Source organism: Macrotis lagotis, chromosome 1, assembly GCF_037893015.1.
Source record: "Macrotis lagotis isolate mMagLag1 chromosome 1, bilby.v1.9.chrom.fasta, whole genome shotgun sequence".
NCBI lineage: Eukaryota > Metazoa > Chordata > Mammalia > Peramelemorphia > Peramelidae > Macrotis > Macrotis lagotis.
Genome location: NC_133658.1, coordinates 319,056,757 through 319,075,808, shown reverse-complemented (window position 1 = coordinate 319,075,808; position 19,052 = coordinate 319,056,757). Strand labels below are relative to the sequence as shown.

The 19,052-nt window shown below is 35.3% G+C and overlaps 1 protein-coding gene across 1 annotated transcript in view; it reads right to left on the bottom strand.

The window, feature by feature from the left end:
* Nucleotides 1–1,156: 1,156 nt before the first annotated feature.
* WDR88 (WD repeat domain 88) overlaps nucleotides 1,157–19,052 on the bottom strand; it is a 60,616-nt gene continuing 42,720 nt past the window's right edge. The window contains exons 7-11 of the mRNA XM_074211487.1: nucleotides 13,526–13,713; nucleotides 9,756–9,838; nucleotides 6,724–6,792; nucleotides 4,268–4,360; nucleotides 1,157–1,415 (exon numbers count right to left, since the gene is read on the bottom strand). Of these exons, the coding sequence (XP_074067588.1) occupies nucleotides 1,248–1,415; nucleotides 4,268–4,360; nucleotides 6,724–6,792; nucleotides 9,756–9,838; nucleotides 13,526–13,713 (601 nt within the window). The 3' untranslated portion in view covers nucleotides 1,157–1,247. The remainder of the gene's footprint in view (nucleotides 1,416–4,267; nucleotides 4,361–6,723; nucleotides 6,793–9,755; nucleotides 9,839–13,525; nucleotides 13,714–19,052) is intronic.

The window sequence follows — 19,052 nt, the reverse complement described above, 5'->3', positions numbered from 1 at the left end:
TTCTTATAATAATATTCACTCAAGAGTAAAATTTTGTATGATGAATTATCTTTCTTGATCCCTATCTAAGGAAACTTATTTATAAATATGCCCCAAACAACTCATTGTAAGATGACTTAATTATAAATCAATTTTCGGATCCCGAGGGCAACATTATAATGAGGCAAAGTGTCTTTGAACACTTAGAAGCATAAACCATTTGGCTCTTCTAACTAAAATAGCAAAATAAAATCACAGAGATATTCATATAGGCAGTAATATGATTCTACAAGGTTCTTTGCTATGAGGGAATTGAGGGAATTGTGGGAATAGAGTGATCCATTCGGCAACTCAATCTAGAGGTAGTTCAGTTCCTTTTCTATTCATTTATGGGTCTAGTGCAATTTCTATTTTATGAGAAAATTTTTATTCAGTTATGGGAATTATGAGAAAGCCTTGCTACATTGTTTGAACCTAGCTTTGCATGACTGAGTTCTACCTCTATCTGTTGCTTAGAAACCCTAAGAACTAGTTTATACTGACCAGAAATTCAGTCAGATCTGAAAAATTGATGTGAAGAGTGTTCTTAAAATTATACATCTCAAGCAACCCATTTGTCTTATCTGAATAATGGCCCATTTTGGTCATTTTAGTTATTATGTTCATGTTCTTTTGATTGAATACATATAATGGACTACAACACCTCTTTTTTTCTGATTTCAGAGAATTGCACTTGCTTGCTCTCCCTCTCCCAATTTTGGAAAGCCCCTAATCTTTCCTCCAATTAGAAATTAGATTGCCTAACGTTGTATATTGGTTATTTTAATTTATTGGCCTTATTCGATGAGTTGTTTTTAATGCATAAAAATCTGTGTCCTCCTATATTCAGGATCCAGTGCCAAAGTGAGGAGGCCTGGTTCTGATTCATTATGCAATTAGCATGCATTACATAATAAAACAATATGCTCAGAAACTCAAACCTTTGTTTTCTCAGTTATTTCATCTTTTATCCATAAGAGCTACAATGTGCCTAATCAGTATATTAACATTTTCAAAGTTCATATTCAATTTTTCCCTTAAAGAAATCTAGTTATTATATTTGTTCACTTAAATAAACTATTTATTCCAGAATAGGGCCACCACTCTGTTTTGTTTCCCCACCCCCCACCCCCCAAGACTGGCTCATCCTTCTCACCCATGCAGAACTCATGTGGAAGGTCTGAGTCTACAAACCAGATGCAACCCCCAGGATGGTACAGACAGAGACGTCACATCTTCAATTTCTCCAGGATATCTTTCTCATCTTCATCAACATTAGGTGGTATTGGCAAAGTATATCTTGAAGGAGAAGCCAATCGACAGAATACACATTTGCTTACCATTTCAAATTCCTCATCAATTTGCAGGAGTGAGAAAGGTCTTTCACATTTTTCACACTGATATGAAATATTTGAATAATAAAAAGATGTGTCAATCAGAAGTAACAAACAAGTGGATCTCTTAACTATCAAATTTGAATATATTTTTGCAACCTAATAACTTTTGGAGATCAGGTCTCAGGAGTGTGTCAGAACTTGCTTGAACAGGCTCAAAAATCTTTTTATTAGATTTTCAGTACGAGAATTTACACAGCTAAGAGTTTAAATCATGGCTTGATGTATTGTTTGTTGATTGTTTAAGCTTAAGGAAATGATGGAAAAAATATCAATAATGCAGATTAAACTTGAAAGTGCATGCATTTTTTTTTTCTAAAGAGTCAGACATTTACCAGCGATCCACTGCAGGTTTACACAGGACAATGCCTCTTTATTCCCAAATTATCTATCTGAGCTACTGACACTGCCCTAACATACCAGAAATTTCCCAAGATTTAGCCTTTATTTGGCACGGTGTGGTATGACCTGAGACTACATGATGAAAGTTGTATCTCCCCCAGTCCGGAAGAGTCTGATATTTTTCTATAGGGAAATTCTGCAGTCTTTCAAATTGCTATTGCATCTGAAAACTACCTAATAGACTGACATCAAAGAAAAGTGCTGGACTGTATAACAGAAAGAGACTGGTGTGGGGATTAGGAGGTGTAGGTTACAGTCCTGCTCTGCCATGAGTTTAATGGAGTAATAACACCAACCTACTTTATATGTATTTCAAGGTGTGTACTTTCCCCATTGCAGCTTTTTAGCACGTAGTATTATGCTCATTTTACAAACAAGAAAACTGAGGCTCAGAGAGGGGAAGTGTTTTTTGCTCAAAGTATAGTAAGTCAGAATTTGAACACATCTTTTTATTCCAAAACTTCAACTCTTTCTACTTCATCACATTCTCCCTAGACCTCTCTTTCCTCATTTGTAAAATGGGGGAGAGGGCACAGACTAAATGATCAGCTAGATTTCTCTCCTAGTTCCAAAATTCTACTTTTCATCTTATTTTGAACCCAATTTAAATCTATTTGAGAAAGTTTTTGTAGTAAATAATAGTTCTAGAGCATGGGTTTTTAACTTTTTTTTGTGCCATGAACCCCTCTGGCTATTGGTCTGGTGAAGTATATGGATGGGAGCCTTCTCAGGATAACGTTAATTACATAAATTATAATGCAGAGGATGACAATTATATTGAAACACAGTTATCTTTGAAAGATTTGGGAATTCAGATCAACTACTCCTGATAAAGAAGTGATGGACTGAGCTAAACTTTAGGGGACATGATCAATGCTGGAATTTATTTTGTTTAACTAGACATGTTTGTAATAAGGGTCTTGTATTTTGTGCTTTCTGAATGGAAGGAATGAGGAGAGGGCAGTGAGAGGGGAAAGAAAGAGGATTTTTCATTTGAAAATAAAATGTAATTTGAAATAATTGTCAAATTTTTTAAAAAGTTCACAGTCCTCAGATAAAGAACTCTTTCCAATTTAGTGAGTTAAGTTGTATACACTAAACTTAAACTTTGAATAGGTAATGTCATGTCTTTTTATCTTGTAAAACTTTGCCTCCCTTCTCTAACCTTTCCTTCCCTGCCCCCATCTCTTTTGGGCATATATAAGGGAGGGAAGAAACACTTGTGTTTTCTGGCTTTGTATTTTACTATTTTTCTATAGGCTCCTTATAGAAATAAGCATTTTTGTCTAGCTTTAGTCATTAGAAACCAAGTCACACAAACATCGTTTAAACAACTTATTCCTGAATATTCTAGCCATCATTCCTAACACTTCACTCCCAAACCCAAGGCATTATTCTGACTCTACAGAAGAAGGTAAAGGAAACCCTAATTACTTTCAAGGAAAACAAATTTGGAAACTCTGAGGCAACTCTTCAGCATTTTGTAAAGTCTATTCTTGGCTCCTTGACCACGTGAGTTGACTTCTTCACTGCTGGCTGTCTCTGGCATGGCAGAGGGTTCCATCAGTCTTAGCATATTAGAAGTGCTAACCAGCTGATACCAAGAATCACAAGATGAAACTCTGCTGCCTTTCCCTTTCTACCCTTAGCTTATGAGGTACTCTAGCAAAAAGCCAACTAAGTTTCATAAGAAGAAGAGAAGATATATCTGTCAGATGGTTTAGAAGCTGTAATAGGTCTAGGGAGGAAAGAGGCTGCAGTGAAAAAGTTTTGCTGACAATGTCAAGGCCACTTTTAACAGGATGTTGAAGTTTCTCTGATCTTAATTTTAATATGATGGTTATACTGACCAGAAATTCAGTCAGATCTGAACAATTGATTGCAAAATTTGAACTCTTTAATTGAAAGGCACAGATTTTACTTTTTAAAAATGATTTCTAAAGTTTCTGTTTAACTTTCTTAACAAGGCATTACCATTTGACTATGGATGGAGGGTGATTGGTGTTAATGCTTTGGATAAACACAGACACACAAACACACACAAACACTGATCCATGTAGTTGGAGACTGAGACTATTTAAAAGGAAAAAGAGGTCACAGTTTCATAGCTCTAGAGCCGAAAGGAATCTCAAAGACCATTTAATTTCAATTCTTTCATTTACAGATGAGGAAAATAAAGAAATGATAGGTTGTCATATATTAGTAATCATCAGTCAGGATTTAAACTCAGTCCTCTGACTTAAGAATCACTGCTCTTTTTAGAGGTTAGAGAAAGAAACAAGTCACCTGGGAAATATGTGGTCAAGTTTTTGGGGTTTTTAAAAAAATCAGCACAAATCTGGATTGTCCAGGTTCTTGGAAATTCTATCTATGTATCTTTCTTCTCTACTAATTTTATTTATAAAACCCCAGAATAGGAGATAATATTAAGCATCATTTCTTTTAATACTAACCTCAACTATTTGTAAACCATGTAGTCTTCTATATTCTATTAACATAGGAATTTGATCAACCATCTCAATGTTCCACAGTCTTATAGTAGTGTCCTGAAATATCAAAAACAATATTTATCTCACAGAAAAGACCATCCTATTTTAAAAAAACAAGCAAACATTTACAGATAACAAATTAAGGCCTAAGAGGGGAAATGATTTGTTCTAAATCACAGATAATTATTGGCGAAATTAGGATTAGTATCTAGTTCTTCTAAGCCCTATAGCACTAAACACTATAGCACAGGAATTTCCAAAGAATTATAATATGGTCAAAAGATAAGGTGGGACTGCTTTTCTAGTCTATTGTATACTTCTATGAAAGCATTAGAAAATATTCTGGGTATTATTCATTTTGGAAAAAGGAATCATTTGATGTGAAGTTGAGCACTTTGAACATCAAAGGCTATGAACAGGATGGTGGAGATACCTCAGGCATTACCATTTGCAGGGACTTTAAGTGGGGAATGGGCTTGAGGGCCTCATGGAGTGACTCAAGTTTGCCTACCTCTTTGTCATTGCCAGAAATGACTTACAGAAGAATTTTATTATTGTTAATTTGAGACACTTGGTTGCTGGGTTTTAGTTGGTAAAGAATCCAAGTGACTTTGATTGGATGATCCACTTATACCCAACCTAAGGAATCCCTGCTTCTGATGCACAGCCATATCCATGACCACATTCTACTTTGACTAGCCAACCAAGTTCTTATTCATATTCATAGCATTCCTAACAATCTACTAGATGTTTATTGTGTTGCTAGAGATGTCTGCTGTTCTCTGTAGTAATACAAAAACTTGTGAAAATAAACACATCTAATACAAAAAAAAGAAAGAAAATAAAGGGGGGGGGGATCACAATTATTAGGAAATAACTTCCTAACTAAAGGTCTACTACTACAGGCCAAAACATAATGCTATTGATACAAAAGTCCCTGAATGGTGTCTAAGGAGTCATTTTAAGGCTTTCAGTTTTAAATGTGAACACCCCCCCCCTCCACAAAAAACCTCAATCCTTCTAGATTAGACCAAATTTTAGGAAGAAAAAAACCCCAGAACTTGCTACAGTCTTCTTCACAACTGATTCCCAGACTGCCTAATGGTTTAATTATATCAATAACAATTCAAACCTCCCATCATCACTGGGGAAGGTGTTACTAATTGCTTCCTGGGAAGGATGAGATAATCAACTGTTTTTTTGGCTAGCAAAGAAAGTCCCTTTTCCCTTGCTCCAATTCCCTGAGATTCAGTTTTGACATCTGCAAAGATGAAAACTAAAAACTCTGGTCCTCTGTTAAAATTTTCTGCTCCTTCATTACCATTCATCCTAGCCCTACCTATAACTTTAATTATCCTCTATTTCACATCCCTTTTGTATTCAAACTTCTAGAAAAAAAATCATCCATACTCATGCCAGCACTTCCTTATTTTCCACTCCTCATTCCCTTGTAATATGGTGGATGATGCTCTCACTTGATAGAATCTGCTCTCTCCAAGGTTACTGACAATTTCTTAATTGCTACATCAGTTAAACAAGCCTTTATTAAATCCTAGGAATTATGAAAAATCCTAAAGATTTTTTCTCTTCCTTGAGGTCTCTGCAGTTTTTGACTTTATCAAACATACCTCTCCCCTTAAATACTCTTTCCTTCCTTGGATTCTATGACACCCTCTCTCTTGATCATCTTCTCCTCTTCTGCACTACTGCAATGGTATCTTTCTTGATCTTCTATCCCCCCATCATTTCCCTTTCAAACTCATTTTCCACACAATGGTCAAACTGAAATTTCAAAAGTACAGTTCTATTTCATTCCCACGTTCCATGAACCTCAGGGACTCCCTTTTGCCTTCTAGGAACAAATATGAACTCCTCTATTTAGCATTCAAAGCCCTTCCTAATCTGAATTCAGCCTATATTGACAGACTTCCATCATTCCTTCTCATGCTGATTCCATTGCAGTCAACCTTGCTTACTTACTAATTTCTATACAGGAGGTGACAGTCCACTTCTTGAATCCTTTGCAAAGGATGTCCCCCATGCCTAGAATGTCCCCTTTTCTTATCTCACCTCCTAAGAGTCATTTGCTCCCTCCAAAGCTCAACTCAAGCATCACCTTCTATTGATGGACTTTATATAGCTCTCACAATAGACCCCCCCACTCTAGCTCTCTACAGCTTTTGACTTTATCAAACAGTCCCTTCTCCTAAATACTTTCTCCTTCTTTGATGTTATCACTGTCTCTTGGTCCTACCTTCTCTGAAAAGAATTTCCTTTGATAGCATATATATATGCATATAATATATATAGGCATATATATATGTCTGTCTATACACATGTGTGTGTATTATATATATATATATATGAATTTTAATTAATGCAGTAGAGATTTGGTTCAATGAAATACTTGCAAATTTTACCTTTGAAGCAGAAATAACCCATTTTCTGTTGTTGCTAATTGCAACATCCATCACCCAGTCTTGATGTCCCTGCAGGAAAGTGAAACTTAACTGGACCCCAAAGTAAAAGCTTTCTTATTTTTATAACAGAATAAAACTAGTATCAGTAACTCTCATAATGACCTTTTACTGAAATGAAAGCAATGAATTCTGCTCCTTTTGCTTAATCAAAGCTATTTTTCATGTTACAGAAACATTAAAGGCTTAAAAGAAATTTTAAAATTGTACTTTGAATTATTTTTGAAAATACTACATAATTATTCTGAAAAATAGATGAAGGGGAAAATAATTTTAACCAACAGTTCTGTAAACCTTCCTTTTTTTTTAAAGAAACCTGCAAAAAAAAACTGCAATTGCCATTCATACTACCATTCAAATTATCTAGAATGGCAGATAAAGTGTAGGAGGAAATGATCTCCAATTATAATTTCCGAATTTCTGAATCAGAAGGTACATCAAAAGTCATTTAGCCCAACCTATAGCTGAAGAAGAATCTCCTTTACAACAGTCCAGACAAATGATCCTACAATTTCTGATCGAAGATGTTCAATGAAAGGGAAGGCATACTTTCATCAATAAATATATCATTAGAGGTTCCTCCGGAGATAAAAGTGATCAAGACTATTAAGCATAATACTGTATTCCTGATTTTTAAATCCCACCCTTCATCCATTTTAGCTTTTAAGACTATTTTATCTCAATCTGTCACACAACTTGCCAAAGGTTCAGTTGCATGAAGGAGAACTTTTAGCTTGGATGCTAAAAGTAATTAATGATCATTTTTTAAAAATTTGTTCATGACATTGTTGAAACTAAAAGGCTGAAGGAAAAGTGTTTTTGAGAAACCTGGGAAGACTTGCATGAATTGAAACAAAGTGAAATGGACAGAACCAGAAAAACAATGTATATAAAACGATTTATATTATAAAGATAAACTATTTTGGAAAAACTTAAGAACTCTGATCAATATAATGATCAATTATGATTTAAGACAATTCAAAATGAAATATGATATCCACCTTCTGATAGAGGTGATGCATAGTTTAATTCAGCCAAACTTTTCAAGTACTTACCTTGTGACAGACTCTTTGCTTGGTCCTAAGGATGGAAAGATGAAAGTAGATGCAACCCTTTCTCACATGGAACTGATTTAATAGGGAAGATGTGACAAGTACACAAATAAGGGTGATAGCAGTAGAATGAAATAAGGGAAAAGAACTTAGTGATTTTGGAAATTTTGAGGAAGAAGAAATCTTCCTTCTTATAGTACAGAGACAGATTTTTTTTCATGGACAATCTGGAAATTTTTGTTTGACTATACATTGTTCTAACAGAAATTTTATTTTTTTGGGATGATGAAGGGAACAGGGGAGGAAGGTTCGAAGAAGAGGAATTGAGTTTTTATTCTTTAAAAAAAAGTTTAAAAAACCCAACTTCACTTCTTACATTCCAGGCTATATGAAGAAAAACAGGCTATTTTTCATACAAGCTTTAAATAGTTCCTTTGCCCCTGACTTTCAGGATTTGACTATTGAGTTAATAAGCCATTATGGAAGTATAGATTATACTATTAACTATCCTTTAGTCTTCATAATTCACAGGATCCTAGGATCACAGATTTAAATCTGGGACCTTAGAAACTGAATACAACTCCTTTACTTTTTATACACAAGGAAATTGAAGTAGAGGGGAATTAATAAGTCATCTGTATTATCAGACTGAGTCCAGTATTTAACTCTCTGAGCAATACATGGGAGAGTCAGAAACAGGTCTTGCTTTCCTAAGCTCCAGGAAGTTCCAAGTCTGAAGTGTTTTCAGGTTGAGCCAAGTTTGACTTAGACTAAACAGAAGCACACAATGTGCAGGGAGCTCTCAAGTTTAGTTGCTAGCCAGGCATTTTGCTTCTTCCATAAGGACAAATATCCAACCCTGATGAATGTGTACAGGTGCTAGTTTCCAGTAAAGATCATTCTCAGACTTGATCTTGAGAGAAAGACTGGACAGTGGGACAATTACCTAGTTCTTTGAGGACAGGACTCACCTGAATAAAAGTCTGGGATTATAGTATTTAGGCAATATGACTCCAGTCTTCCAGTCATATATTTCCCTGGTCTTCCACAACCAAACAAGTCCCTCCTGTGATTTTCTTGCTACTTTGCTTCTGCTCATACCATTGCCCCACCTGGAAAGACTTCTCTCTCCTCTGTTTAATCGAATGCACAACATCTTTTAAAGCCCAGTTCAGATCCAACGTATAATAATTTCTCCCATACTTCTTTATTTACTTACCTTCTTTGAAATTTCTCTTCCTTCAACACCCTACTCAGGCTTTACTTCCTTCATAAAGCTCTTTCCTCCATCCTCACTTCCAAGCTGGAAAAGATCTCTTCCTCAAATTTTCACAAGCACTCTGTTCTTTGCCCTTATTTCATTTTAATTGATTTACTTATTTATGTACTTGTCACACCTTTTCTATTAATTTGTAAGTTCCATGGAGAAGGGATTGCACCTGCTTTCATCTTTCCATCTTCATGACTAAGCACAGGATATGGTAAGAGCTTCAAAACCTCTACAGAATTGAACTGTTGCTCCTCTGTAACTCTTCATGTCCTAGAATCTCAGACACTAGATCTTTATCCTTGTTTACTATACTAGTAGCTCAGGGAGGCTAGGGACTGTGTCTGACACTTCTTTTTATCCCCTAGTATACCATCATTCAATAAATGATGGCAGGTGGGTGACTGGTATCATGCTTATAAGCCAGAAGTTAGCCTGGACAGAGTTAAACTACTACATGTATCGTAGAGAAAAGTGAGCTTATTATAGTTCAATTCCCTCATTTTGAAGATGAAGAACCTGAGTACCCATGAAGACACAACCAAACTAAAATCCAACTCCAGCATTTTCAGTCCTGAAATCTTACTCCAGTTTCTTAATCCATCAATAGTCATTTGTACAAGGCTTCTTTCTATTTCATGGTAGTAAATCAGTACCTTTAATGTACACTTTCTATATCCTCCGGCCACATCCCAGACAGTTACCATTTTGTCATAGGCTCCAGACACAATTAATGAGGCTGAAACACAAAATTAGAAATTCATAGACTTTTTCATGGAGTCATCCCTCCTCTAATTCTGAGTGACTGTTAATGACAGTCTCTTATTAGTCACTCTTCAAAAAGATGTTGAAGGGGCAGCTAGGTGGCATGGTAGATAGAATACCAGTCCCAAAGTCAGGAAGATCTGAGTTCAAATCAGACTTCAGACACTTAACCTAGCTGTGTGACCTTGGGCAAGTCATTTAACCCCAAGGCCTTAAACAAATAAAAAAAAAAGATGTTGAAAACCCCTGTCTAGTTTGGCTAAATGATTCACATCTCTATTAACATGACAATAGAGGACATAATCAAAAAGCACTTGGGAAGAAAGCTCTGACTTTGTGATTTAATGTCTTATCTTAGTAATTATAATACTAAACCAATCTGATTATTTCTAAGACTTTCTTGGAAATCTAAGCTAATTTATTTGTATCTCCATTCTTTTTTCCCCTATTGACAAAGCTGAGAAACTCTTAGTCATTGGGGTTTTTGCAAAAAGCTTATGGTGATTAGTGAAATGTTTCTTGGCACCTAACAAATGGAAGGAAGTCTTTCCTGAAAAGCTTCTCTAATCAATCTCTGATGATCAAGAGAAACTACAATCATAATTATGGGCAAAATAATCCGATCAATGAGAATAACATTTAAAAACAGTTTTCTGGAAATCTCATTAAGCTATTGTTATTTTCTAAAGTATTGCTTTGCTTACAATCTCTGTCCCTGAAATTAAGGGAGATACATGCCACTTTATGGTGATTAGTAATGACCTTCCCTTGAATTTCCCCATAGTACTTTGGTAACTCTCTAGTAGATGTGTGTAAATGGTATGCATTATTCCATGTTTGTACCTCATCTCCCCTCTAGATTCGGAGCTCCACAAGATCAAGAACTGAATCTTACCTAAATTTTGCATCTTGCCCAGCACTTACTTATTTACTTATTTACTAAATACTAGACTCTTATTAAATGATTATTGAATGAATGCTGTTTAAGAAAACATTTGAAATAGTGATCTAATTACTTCTATTTTCATCCCTATATTGCCTCCAAAATTGTAATAATGGTCATTGGAATTCCACCTATTTGATTTAAAGACATTAATTTGTTCAAGAAGAAATATACTTTAGTTCTACTTTGTAACCTAAACCTAGAACATACTTTAATTGTATCTAAAAAGAACAACTTTCTACTATGTATGACTTAACTTCAGGGAAGGCAATGGGTTTTGTTGCTGACAGAAAGACTGGACAATGTATCATCCTCTTTCTGTTTTGGTGAGAGATCTCAGGAATTTACAGAAGGTGAAAGGAATTTTCTCACCTTAAGTCAAATAGTATACTGGAGTCTGAGAGAGGATACTAAGACAGATGCAAGCCCAAAATGGGTTCAAAAACACATTTAGTCTAAAAGTAAGATCTTCTGTGGCTGCTGGAAAGGTTGTGAGCCTGAAATCAAATCACAGCTGGATAGTCCAGGGGCGTGGCTACCCCTCCTGGGTGGGAGAGGCTGTGTAGCAACTGCAATTCATGAGAAGACCAGCAGATGGAAACAGAGCCACCTAGTAGAAACCTGCCTTTTAGATGACCACAAGTCCAACCAGCCTGAAACAACACATTACCAGGTCAATGTGGTTATCAATGGCTCTTCAGGGGAAGTAGCAACAGGCAAGAGAAGCAGTAAAGATTGGCCATAATTAATTTTGGGGCAGCTTGACTGATTGATGATTGATTTGTCCTTCATTCTTGAGGAAGGGAGGTGATACCATGATAAGCACATGAATTGGATTGGGGGGAGGGGTGCTATGCTAAGTCACCAGCCTCACTTTCTCCTCCAGAGCCATCTGGGTCCAGTAGCCAGATATGAATCAGGATGACTAGAGATGGCCCTGGATTCGAGGCAATCAGGATTAAGTGACTTGCCCAAGGTCACACAGCTAATGCATGTCAATTGTCGAGTCTGAGGTCAGATTTGAATTCCAGTCCTCTTGACTCCAAGGCCAGTGCTGTGTCCACTGTGCCACTTAGTTGTGGCTCAGTGAACAGAACACTGGGTCTGATATCAGGAAGAACTGTGTTCAAATCCAACCTAGGACATTTATTACCTGGGTGAATTATTTAACCTTTTTTTCTGTCTAAGTTTCCCCGTCTGTAAGAATATGAGGAGGATAATAATACCTATTTCCCAAAGTTATTGTAAGGATCAAATGACACAATAAGTGTAAAGTGTTTAGTTTTTAGCATGACTGGCACAGCAAGCCTTATATAAATGCTAGTTGCTATTATTATTCCCTAGGAAGTGCCTTGGTCACACATGCTCCCAGGATACATGTGGTCTATATGGGTACCCTCCTCCCATATGTTCCTTAGGTACATGTGCACTATCTATATATATTCCCTTTCCCACATATGTTCTTTATGTGTATGCTTATTCTCATCAGAAGTAAGGGAATCTGCAGGATTGTATACCCTTATAATGTTGTATAGAAATTATCCCTTTTTAAAAAAAGTGTTATACTTAAGTTAAATGGTGAGCTCTTTGTTTGAATAAAGACTGAAGTAACATATACCCTGAACAAGGGTTAGTTGACAAGAGTCCCTCATATGGGAGGATGGGTCACAGGATAAACTGTATTTGCTAGCTTATTTCCAATTTAATTAAATTTAACAAGCATTTATTAAGCCCTTTACCATATATAAAATATTGTACTAGGTGCTAAAGATACAAAATCAGAACCCCAAGAGTCCCTACCTTCAAGGAGTTTACATTCTACTGGTGGCATACAAAATATACTCAGATATGTAAATTCAAAGTAATTTCCAGAAAAATGGGGACACAAACAACTGAATGTACCAGGAGAAACCTTTTATGGAAGATGTCACTCAAGGTATATCTAAAGAGAGCTAGAGAATCCAAGCAGCAAAGATGTGAAGGGAGAAAATTACATAAATGGAAGATAGTCTGTCCAAAGGATCATCATACATGATGGGCAGCAAATAGGCCAGTTCAACTAGATCATAGAGTGTATTAGGGGAAGTAATATGCAACAAGTCTAGAAAAACAGGTTGAAAACAGAGTGCAGAGAGCTTTTAATGCCAAACTGAAGAGGGGTTTTTTTTCATTTGTTTATTTTAAATCCTCGATGTGATAGGGATCCCTGAAGCTTCTTGAGCAGAGGAATAATATGGCTAGTCCTATGTCTTTAGAATTATTAATTTGGCAATCTATAGATAATGGATTGAAGAATGAAGAGAACAGATGCAGGGAAATCAAGTCAGAGTCTACTGCAATAGTTCAGATGAGAAATGATGAGGTCCTGATCTAGACTGGTTGCCACTGGTGGAGAAAAAAGGAATGATGTAAGAAATCTGCAACTTTCAATTGCAAGATTACTATAGGTATGCAACACTTCCTCTTACCATCTTTGTCTCGTGTTACATAGACACTCTCTATTGTCCTTGTGGAGAAACATCTTTCTAGTCAATTATAAATAACAGAGTTATTGAAGAATTAGATCCTTTCAAGGACTGTTTAATATTGTGCTATGTATATTGTTACTGTACCAAAAAGATTGTGTATCTATTGAATAATAAGAAATAATATATTTTCACTCTTGATATGAGTGAATAGCTTACTTGATATCAACTTAAAATCATGTAAATAGCTTACCATCTCTGGTAAAAAGACAGGAACTTACAGAACCTTCATGACCTTCCATCAGAGTTACACAGGCTCCCTCACTTCGAAACCCTCCTGCATATACATCCCAGATTTTTAAGGTTTTGTCCCAAGAGGCAGTACACAAGAAATGGCCACTGAAGGTAAAACAGCAATCCCCAATAACATTGGAATGTGCTCTGAAATATATATGAAAAACACAGACAATAAGAGTTATTCTATCTACTGTTATTCCACTCCAAGGATCCTGAGGTAGATATGACTTAGTTTGAATTTCTACATGGCAATACTTATCATTGAGGCTCCGTGAAACAATTTCAGTCATTCAATCATTAAGTCTTCATCAAGTACCTACTATGTATATGTATTTCAATATATGTATATATATATATATATATACATATATATATATATATATGGTATATACCTCCATGTATAGCTTTTACTTTTAATTTAACTTTTCATGTTTTAATATAATCAATATTTTTCTTATTTATATGTATATATATAAACATATACATACTATATATGCATATATATACATAATCCTAGAGATATTAGGAAGCCATGAATAGTCTAAGCAGGACAGTCATAAGATCAGATCTGTGGAAAAGTAAAATTACTTTGATCCTCACTGGGGTCTTCACTCTGGGCTATCATATTTCTGAGGATCTGCAGATATAAAGAGCAAGCAGTGAAAAGCTGTAAAGAACAAGTAGTAAATTGTTTCAGAACATATTGAACCCCTTCCCCTTTTATTCTCTCCATCACTTCTCTTTTGATTATTGTGTGTATATGCAAATAACAGTCTTCAACATTTATTCAGTACCTACTATGTACTGAATATAAATTGAAGAAGATACAAAAAATAAATAAGATAGGATCCCTCCCTTTGGCCCCTTAAATGGTTCAGGGGCAGCTAGATGGCTCAGTGAATAGAAAGAAAGCTAGGCCTAGAGTCTAGAAGTCCTGAATTCAAATCTAGCCTCAGACATTTATTAGCTGTGTGACTCGGGTAAGTCTCTTAATTCTGATTTGCCTTAATCCACTGGAGAAGGAAATGGCAAACCACCTCAGTATCTTCACAAGCAAACCCCCATGGACAGGATAGTCCACAGGGTCATGAAGGGTCAGACAGGATTGAACAACAAATAAACCTCATCCTTTAAGAAATGTATATAACTAGGTTTGATTAGTAGAAATAATAGATTCTGGAAAGTGGTTACACTAATAAAAGATAGTAATTAGTAATAGCCCACTGAAGATATACAAACAAACTTTTAAAATTAGTTTGTTAACTGTTTATTAATGTAACAGAAGAGCAGAGATAAGAAAAATATATTTCTGATGCAAATTTATTACAAAGTAATAGATTAGTTACAGAAAGAAAATTTAAAAATTAGAATATTATTGAATATGGAACCTAAAGATAAGTCTACATGAATAAAATGCAGAAAACACCATTATTGTTGTTTAAGATATTTTACAGTGTACCTATGTGGGTAGGTACAGAGAGTTTTATCCACGTATCTTAGCCAATTTGCGTGTTCATATTCTCAGAAAATGAACAAAGTGTAGAGACATTATCTAAAATCAGGAGTGCTTTAAATACATGATATTCTTGTCCTTGCAATATTTTTCAATAGCTGGACTAAAGCAAGTTGGAAATCTTTCTTAAACAAAGAAGTAGAAACAATTAGTGCTTGTTGGCTCTCAGGTCAAAGCTATTGAGACCAATGAACAATATTAGTTTCCATTTAAAATACCTTACTATATTAGTTCTCAATAAAAGGGTTAGATGATTCTTAGACATCTTAAATCAGGTTGACTTTTTTCTTTCTGGAAATGTACATTCTAGAAGGCATATTTTTCCAGAATAAATTTGTTATATCAACATTAAAAATTTGTTGAGCAGCATAATCTACCTTCTTTAGTCATTTTCTTCAAAATGTCAGAATATTTAGCTGTATGTCTTCATGAACACTGGTTGCCTCTCTGATAATTTTAATATGATGCAATTGAACTCAATTTTTAAAGTGACTGAGCCAACCAACACTTACAGTAAAAGTTTCTTTACTAGCCTCTTCATTTCCAATTTTCTTTCATTGCCTTAAATTTAAAGCTTTTGTCTGAATGACTCCTCTGTAAAGAGCAACATGTTTTTAATTGAAGTCTTCATTCATCCATTTCTATAATTGTGATGCTTCTTTTGCTTGTAGTTATTTGCAAACCACAAAAAAAGTTGATTCAACTTTGCCTTTTTCAGTTGGACTTTCTATACCACAGATTCAGGAACTGTGACATCTTGTCTCATTTTAGAGTTATAACCCTATTCATGCATTATCAAATTTATGTGCTAGTGTAATAACAAACCTCTTCTTTTTTATGCTGCAGGTGTTCCCATCTGAACAATTCTTCTTTTTGTCCATTTGATTTAAGTTTTTTTTTAATTTAACACAACAGAACATCATATCCATACTTAATGATAAACAATTATACAGAGATAAAGTATCAGTGTGCTTAAACTCCCAGCTAACTCAAAAGAATATCATTAATTGAATTTTGATTTATATCAAATGTGACCTGGTATAATTTTATAATTCATCCTAAATTGAATTTTACATTATTCAAACTAATATGAATTATAATCTAGATGTTCTCTGGGTAGGGATGGGAAAGAATGGGTACATAATTATAATATAAACTTAAAGATGATAAATGCATAATAGATACATACAAAGATAAAGATGATAAATGCATAATAGATACATACAAAGAAGATGTATTTCTGTGCTTGTCTCTTTTACTTTGGTGTTTTTCCCCCTGTGCCCTCTGCCTATTTTTCTCTCCCTACATCTTTCCTGCTCATTCCCTTTCCTTCTTGTCTTGCTTCTCTTACTGTACATACGTTTCTTTCCCACCTCAAGTGTCCATTATATTCACTTTTAAAATATACATTAAATTGTTTTTACTTGAGTGTGGACCTTGACATAAGGTGTTTTGTTGGGGAGTGAGCAGATAGAGGACATGGGCCTTAAGATGCTCTCTATTCCTGCCCAAAAGAAACTTCAAATCAACCATTAGACATAATTATTAAGACCTCTGAATTTGATAGAACTCAGTCCTATTCATCAGAAGAAACCAGGGGAAAAAATGGTTTCCAGAACTCAATATCTAGTTTCGCCTTTTTTTTTTTAATCCCCCCTTGAAAATAGCCTTTTGAAATGCATAAACTAGACAAGGCCAAAAGAAAAATCTAGTCAAGTCTACAATAAAATTCAATTTTACAAGCAGTAGCAACTCTCAGACAAAATCTCACAGTTCCGAGACCTGGCAGGATATGAACGTTCTGTAAAAGTTGTACTGTGTATCTATAGACCCCAGTGAGGATCAAAGTAATTTTCCTTTTCCACAGATCTGGTCTTATGACTGTCCTGCTTAGCCTATTCCATGGCTTCCTAATATCTATATGTATATGTGTGCATATATATATATATATATATATATATATATATATATATATGATTACAAACAGCTATACAGGAAATTGGTCTGTATTCACTGAGACTGAAAAAAAGATCAACAAATAGCCTCAGGATAGAATTGTCATTTCTAAATAAATATCTTTTTCTCTTTTAAAATTTATATAAGGGCCAGCTAGGTGGTACAGTGGATAGAGCACCGGCCCTGGAGTCAGCAGGACCTGAGTTCAAATGTGACCTCAGATACTTTATAATTACCTAGCTGTGACCTTGGGCAAGTGACTTAACCCCAGTGCCTTAAATAAATAAATTTTAAAAATCATATATATATATAAATATGTGTATTTGTATGTGTGTATGTATTTGACACAAGAACATTCTCAACAAATACCCAGACTCCCTACAAAGTTGATTTTCTGAAAACAGTTCAACAAAATTGTTTAATAGAAATTAGATGGTTCAGTGTATAAAGCACTAAGCCTACAGTCAGGAAGACCTGAATTCAAATCCAGCCTCAGACACTCACTAGCTTCATGACCCTGGGTAAGTTACTCAACCTCTGTTTGCCTTAAACAACTGGAAAAGGAAATGGTAAACCTCTTCAGTATCTTTGCCAAGAAAACTTCATGAATAGCATGGTCTAAGGGATCACTAAGAGTCAAACACTACTTTTGTATTTTACTAAACTTTACAGAAGGATTAACCCTTTAACTCTAATAGCATGGTACTAGCATTGTTTGTTATAATTGCCCTGAGTTTTATTGCTTCTTTTGGTTTTAATTTTTTTAAGGTTTTTTTTTTTTTGCAAGGCAAATGGGGTTAAGTAGCTTGCCCAAGGCTACACAGCTAGGTAATTATTAAGTGTCTGAGACTGGATTTGAACCCAGGTACTTCTGACTCCAAGGCCTGTGCTTTATCCACTATGCCACCTAGCCGCCCCTTTTATTGCTTCTTAATATAAATTTTATTTAAACTATAGTTGTCTTTGTGTGTGTGTGATTATTTTGCATCTTGATTAGTGGCTGGATTAAACCACTTAGAGAAGATCTCAGGAACTAAACTCTGAAAACATAATGAATAACTATTCCAATTAGGAGTAAATGGGGAAGCTGTCTAAAGAGAATCATAGGGGCAGCTAGGTGGTACAGTAGATAGAGCACCGGCCCTGGAGTCAGGAGTACCTGAGTTCAAAACTGGCCTCAGACACTTAATAACTACCTAGCTGGCCTTGGGCAAGCCACTTAACACCATTGCCTTGCCAGAAAAAAAAAACCCTAAAAAATAAAGTAAAAAAAAGATAATCATACAAATATAAAAGGAACCACTCCAACAAACTTATACAGGTTTAAAGGCATATACAGGTTTCAGCAAGAATAGGTAGCAGGACAAACAGAACAGCAGGGCATAGTCATACTAACACTTGTAACAAAATGGTGCTGCAAAAGAAAATGAACAAAAAAAGACTAGGGTTTTTTTTTTTAGTTGATTAGAGAAATGAGGACAAAGAAGAAATAGTCCTGCTGCTTGGGACAGAAAGGATGCCTGATAACTAACAATAGAAAGAAGGAAGAGTTGTTCAATTCAATTGGCTTCTATTTTCACCACCAAGGAGAACGATCTCTAGTATAGAAAGGATAAAACAAAAATGGGTAACAAGGAGCTCATAGACCTAAGCACAGAGTTGGAAGGAGTACCTCACTGACCTTGGTGAATTCAAGCCATGACACCTAGATGAATTCTTCAGCTACTGAAAGAACAGGCAAACATGATCACTAAGCTCCTATGAGCAATTCTTGCAAAAATCATGATGAATAGGATCGTTGCCATAGTAATGGAGGAGAGCAAATGTTATACCAATTTTTTCTTTCTGTTAACATTTTATTTGTTTTCCAATTATATATAATAGTAGTATCTACCCATCATTTTTTGAAAAGTTTTGACTTCTACAATTTTTCCCCCACCCTCCCTTCCCTCCCCCCACCCCGAAGGCTGTCTGATAGTCTACATTGTTTCCATACTATACATTGATGTAAATT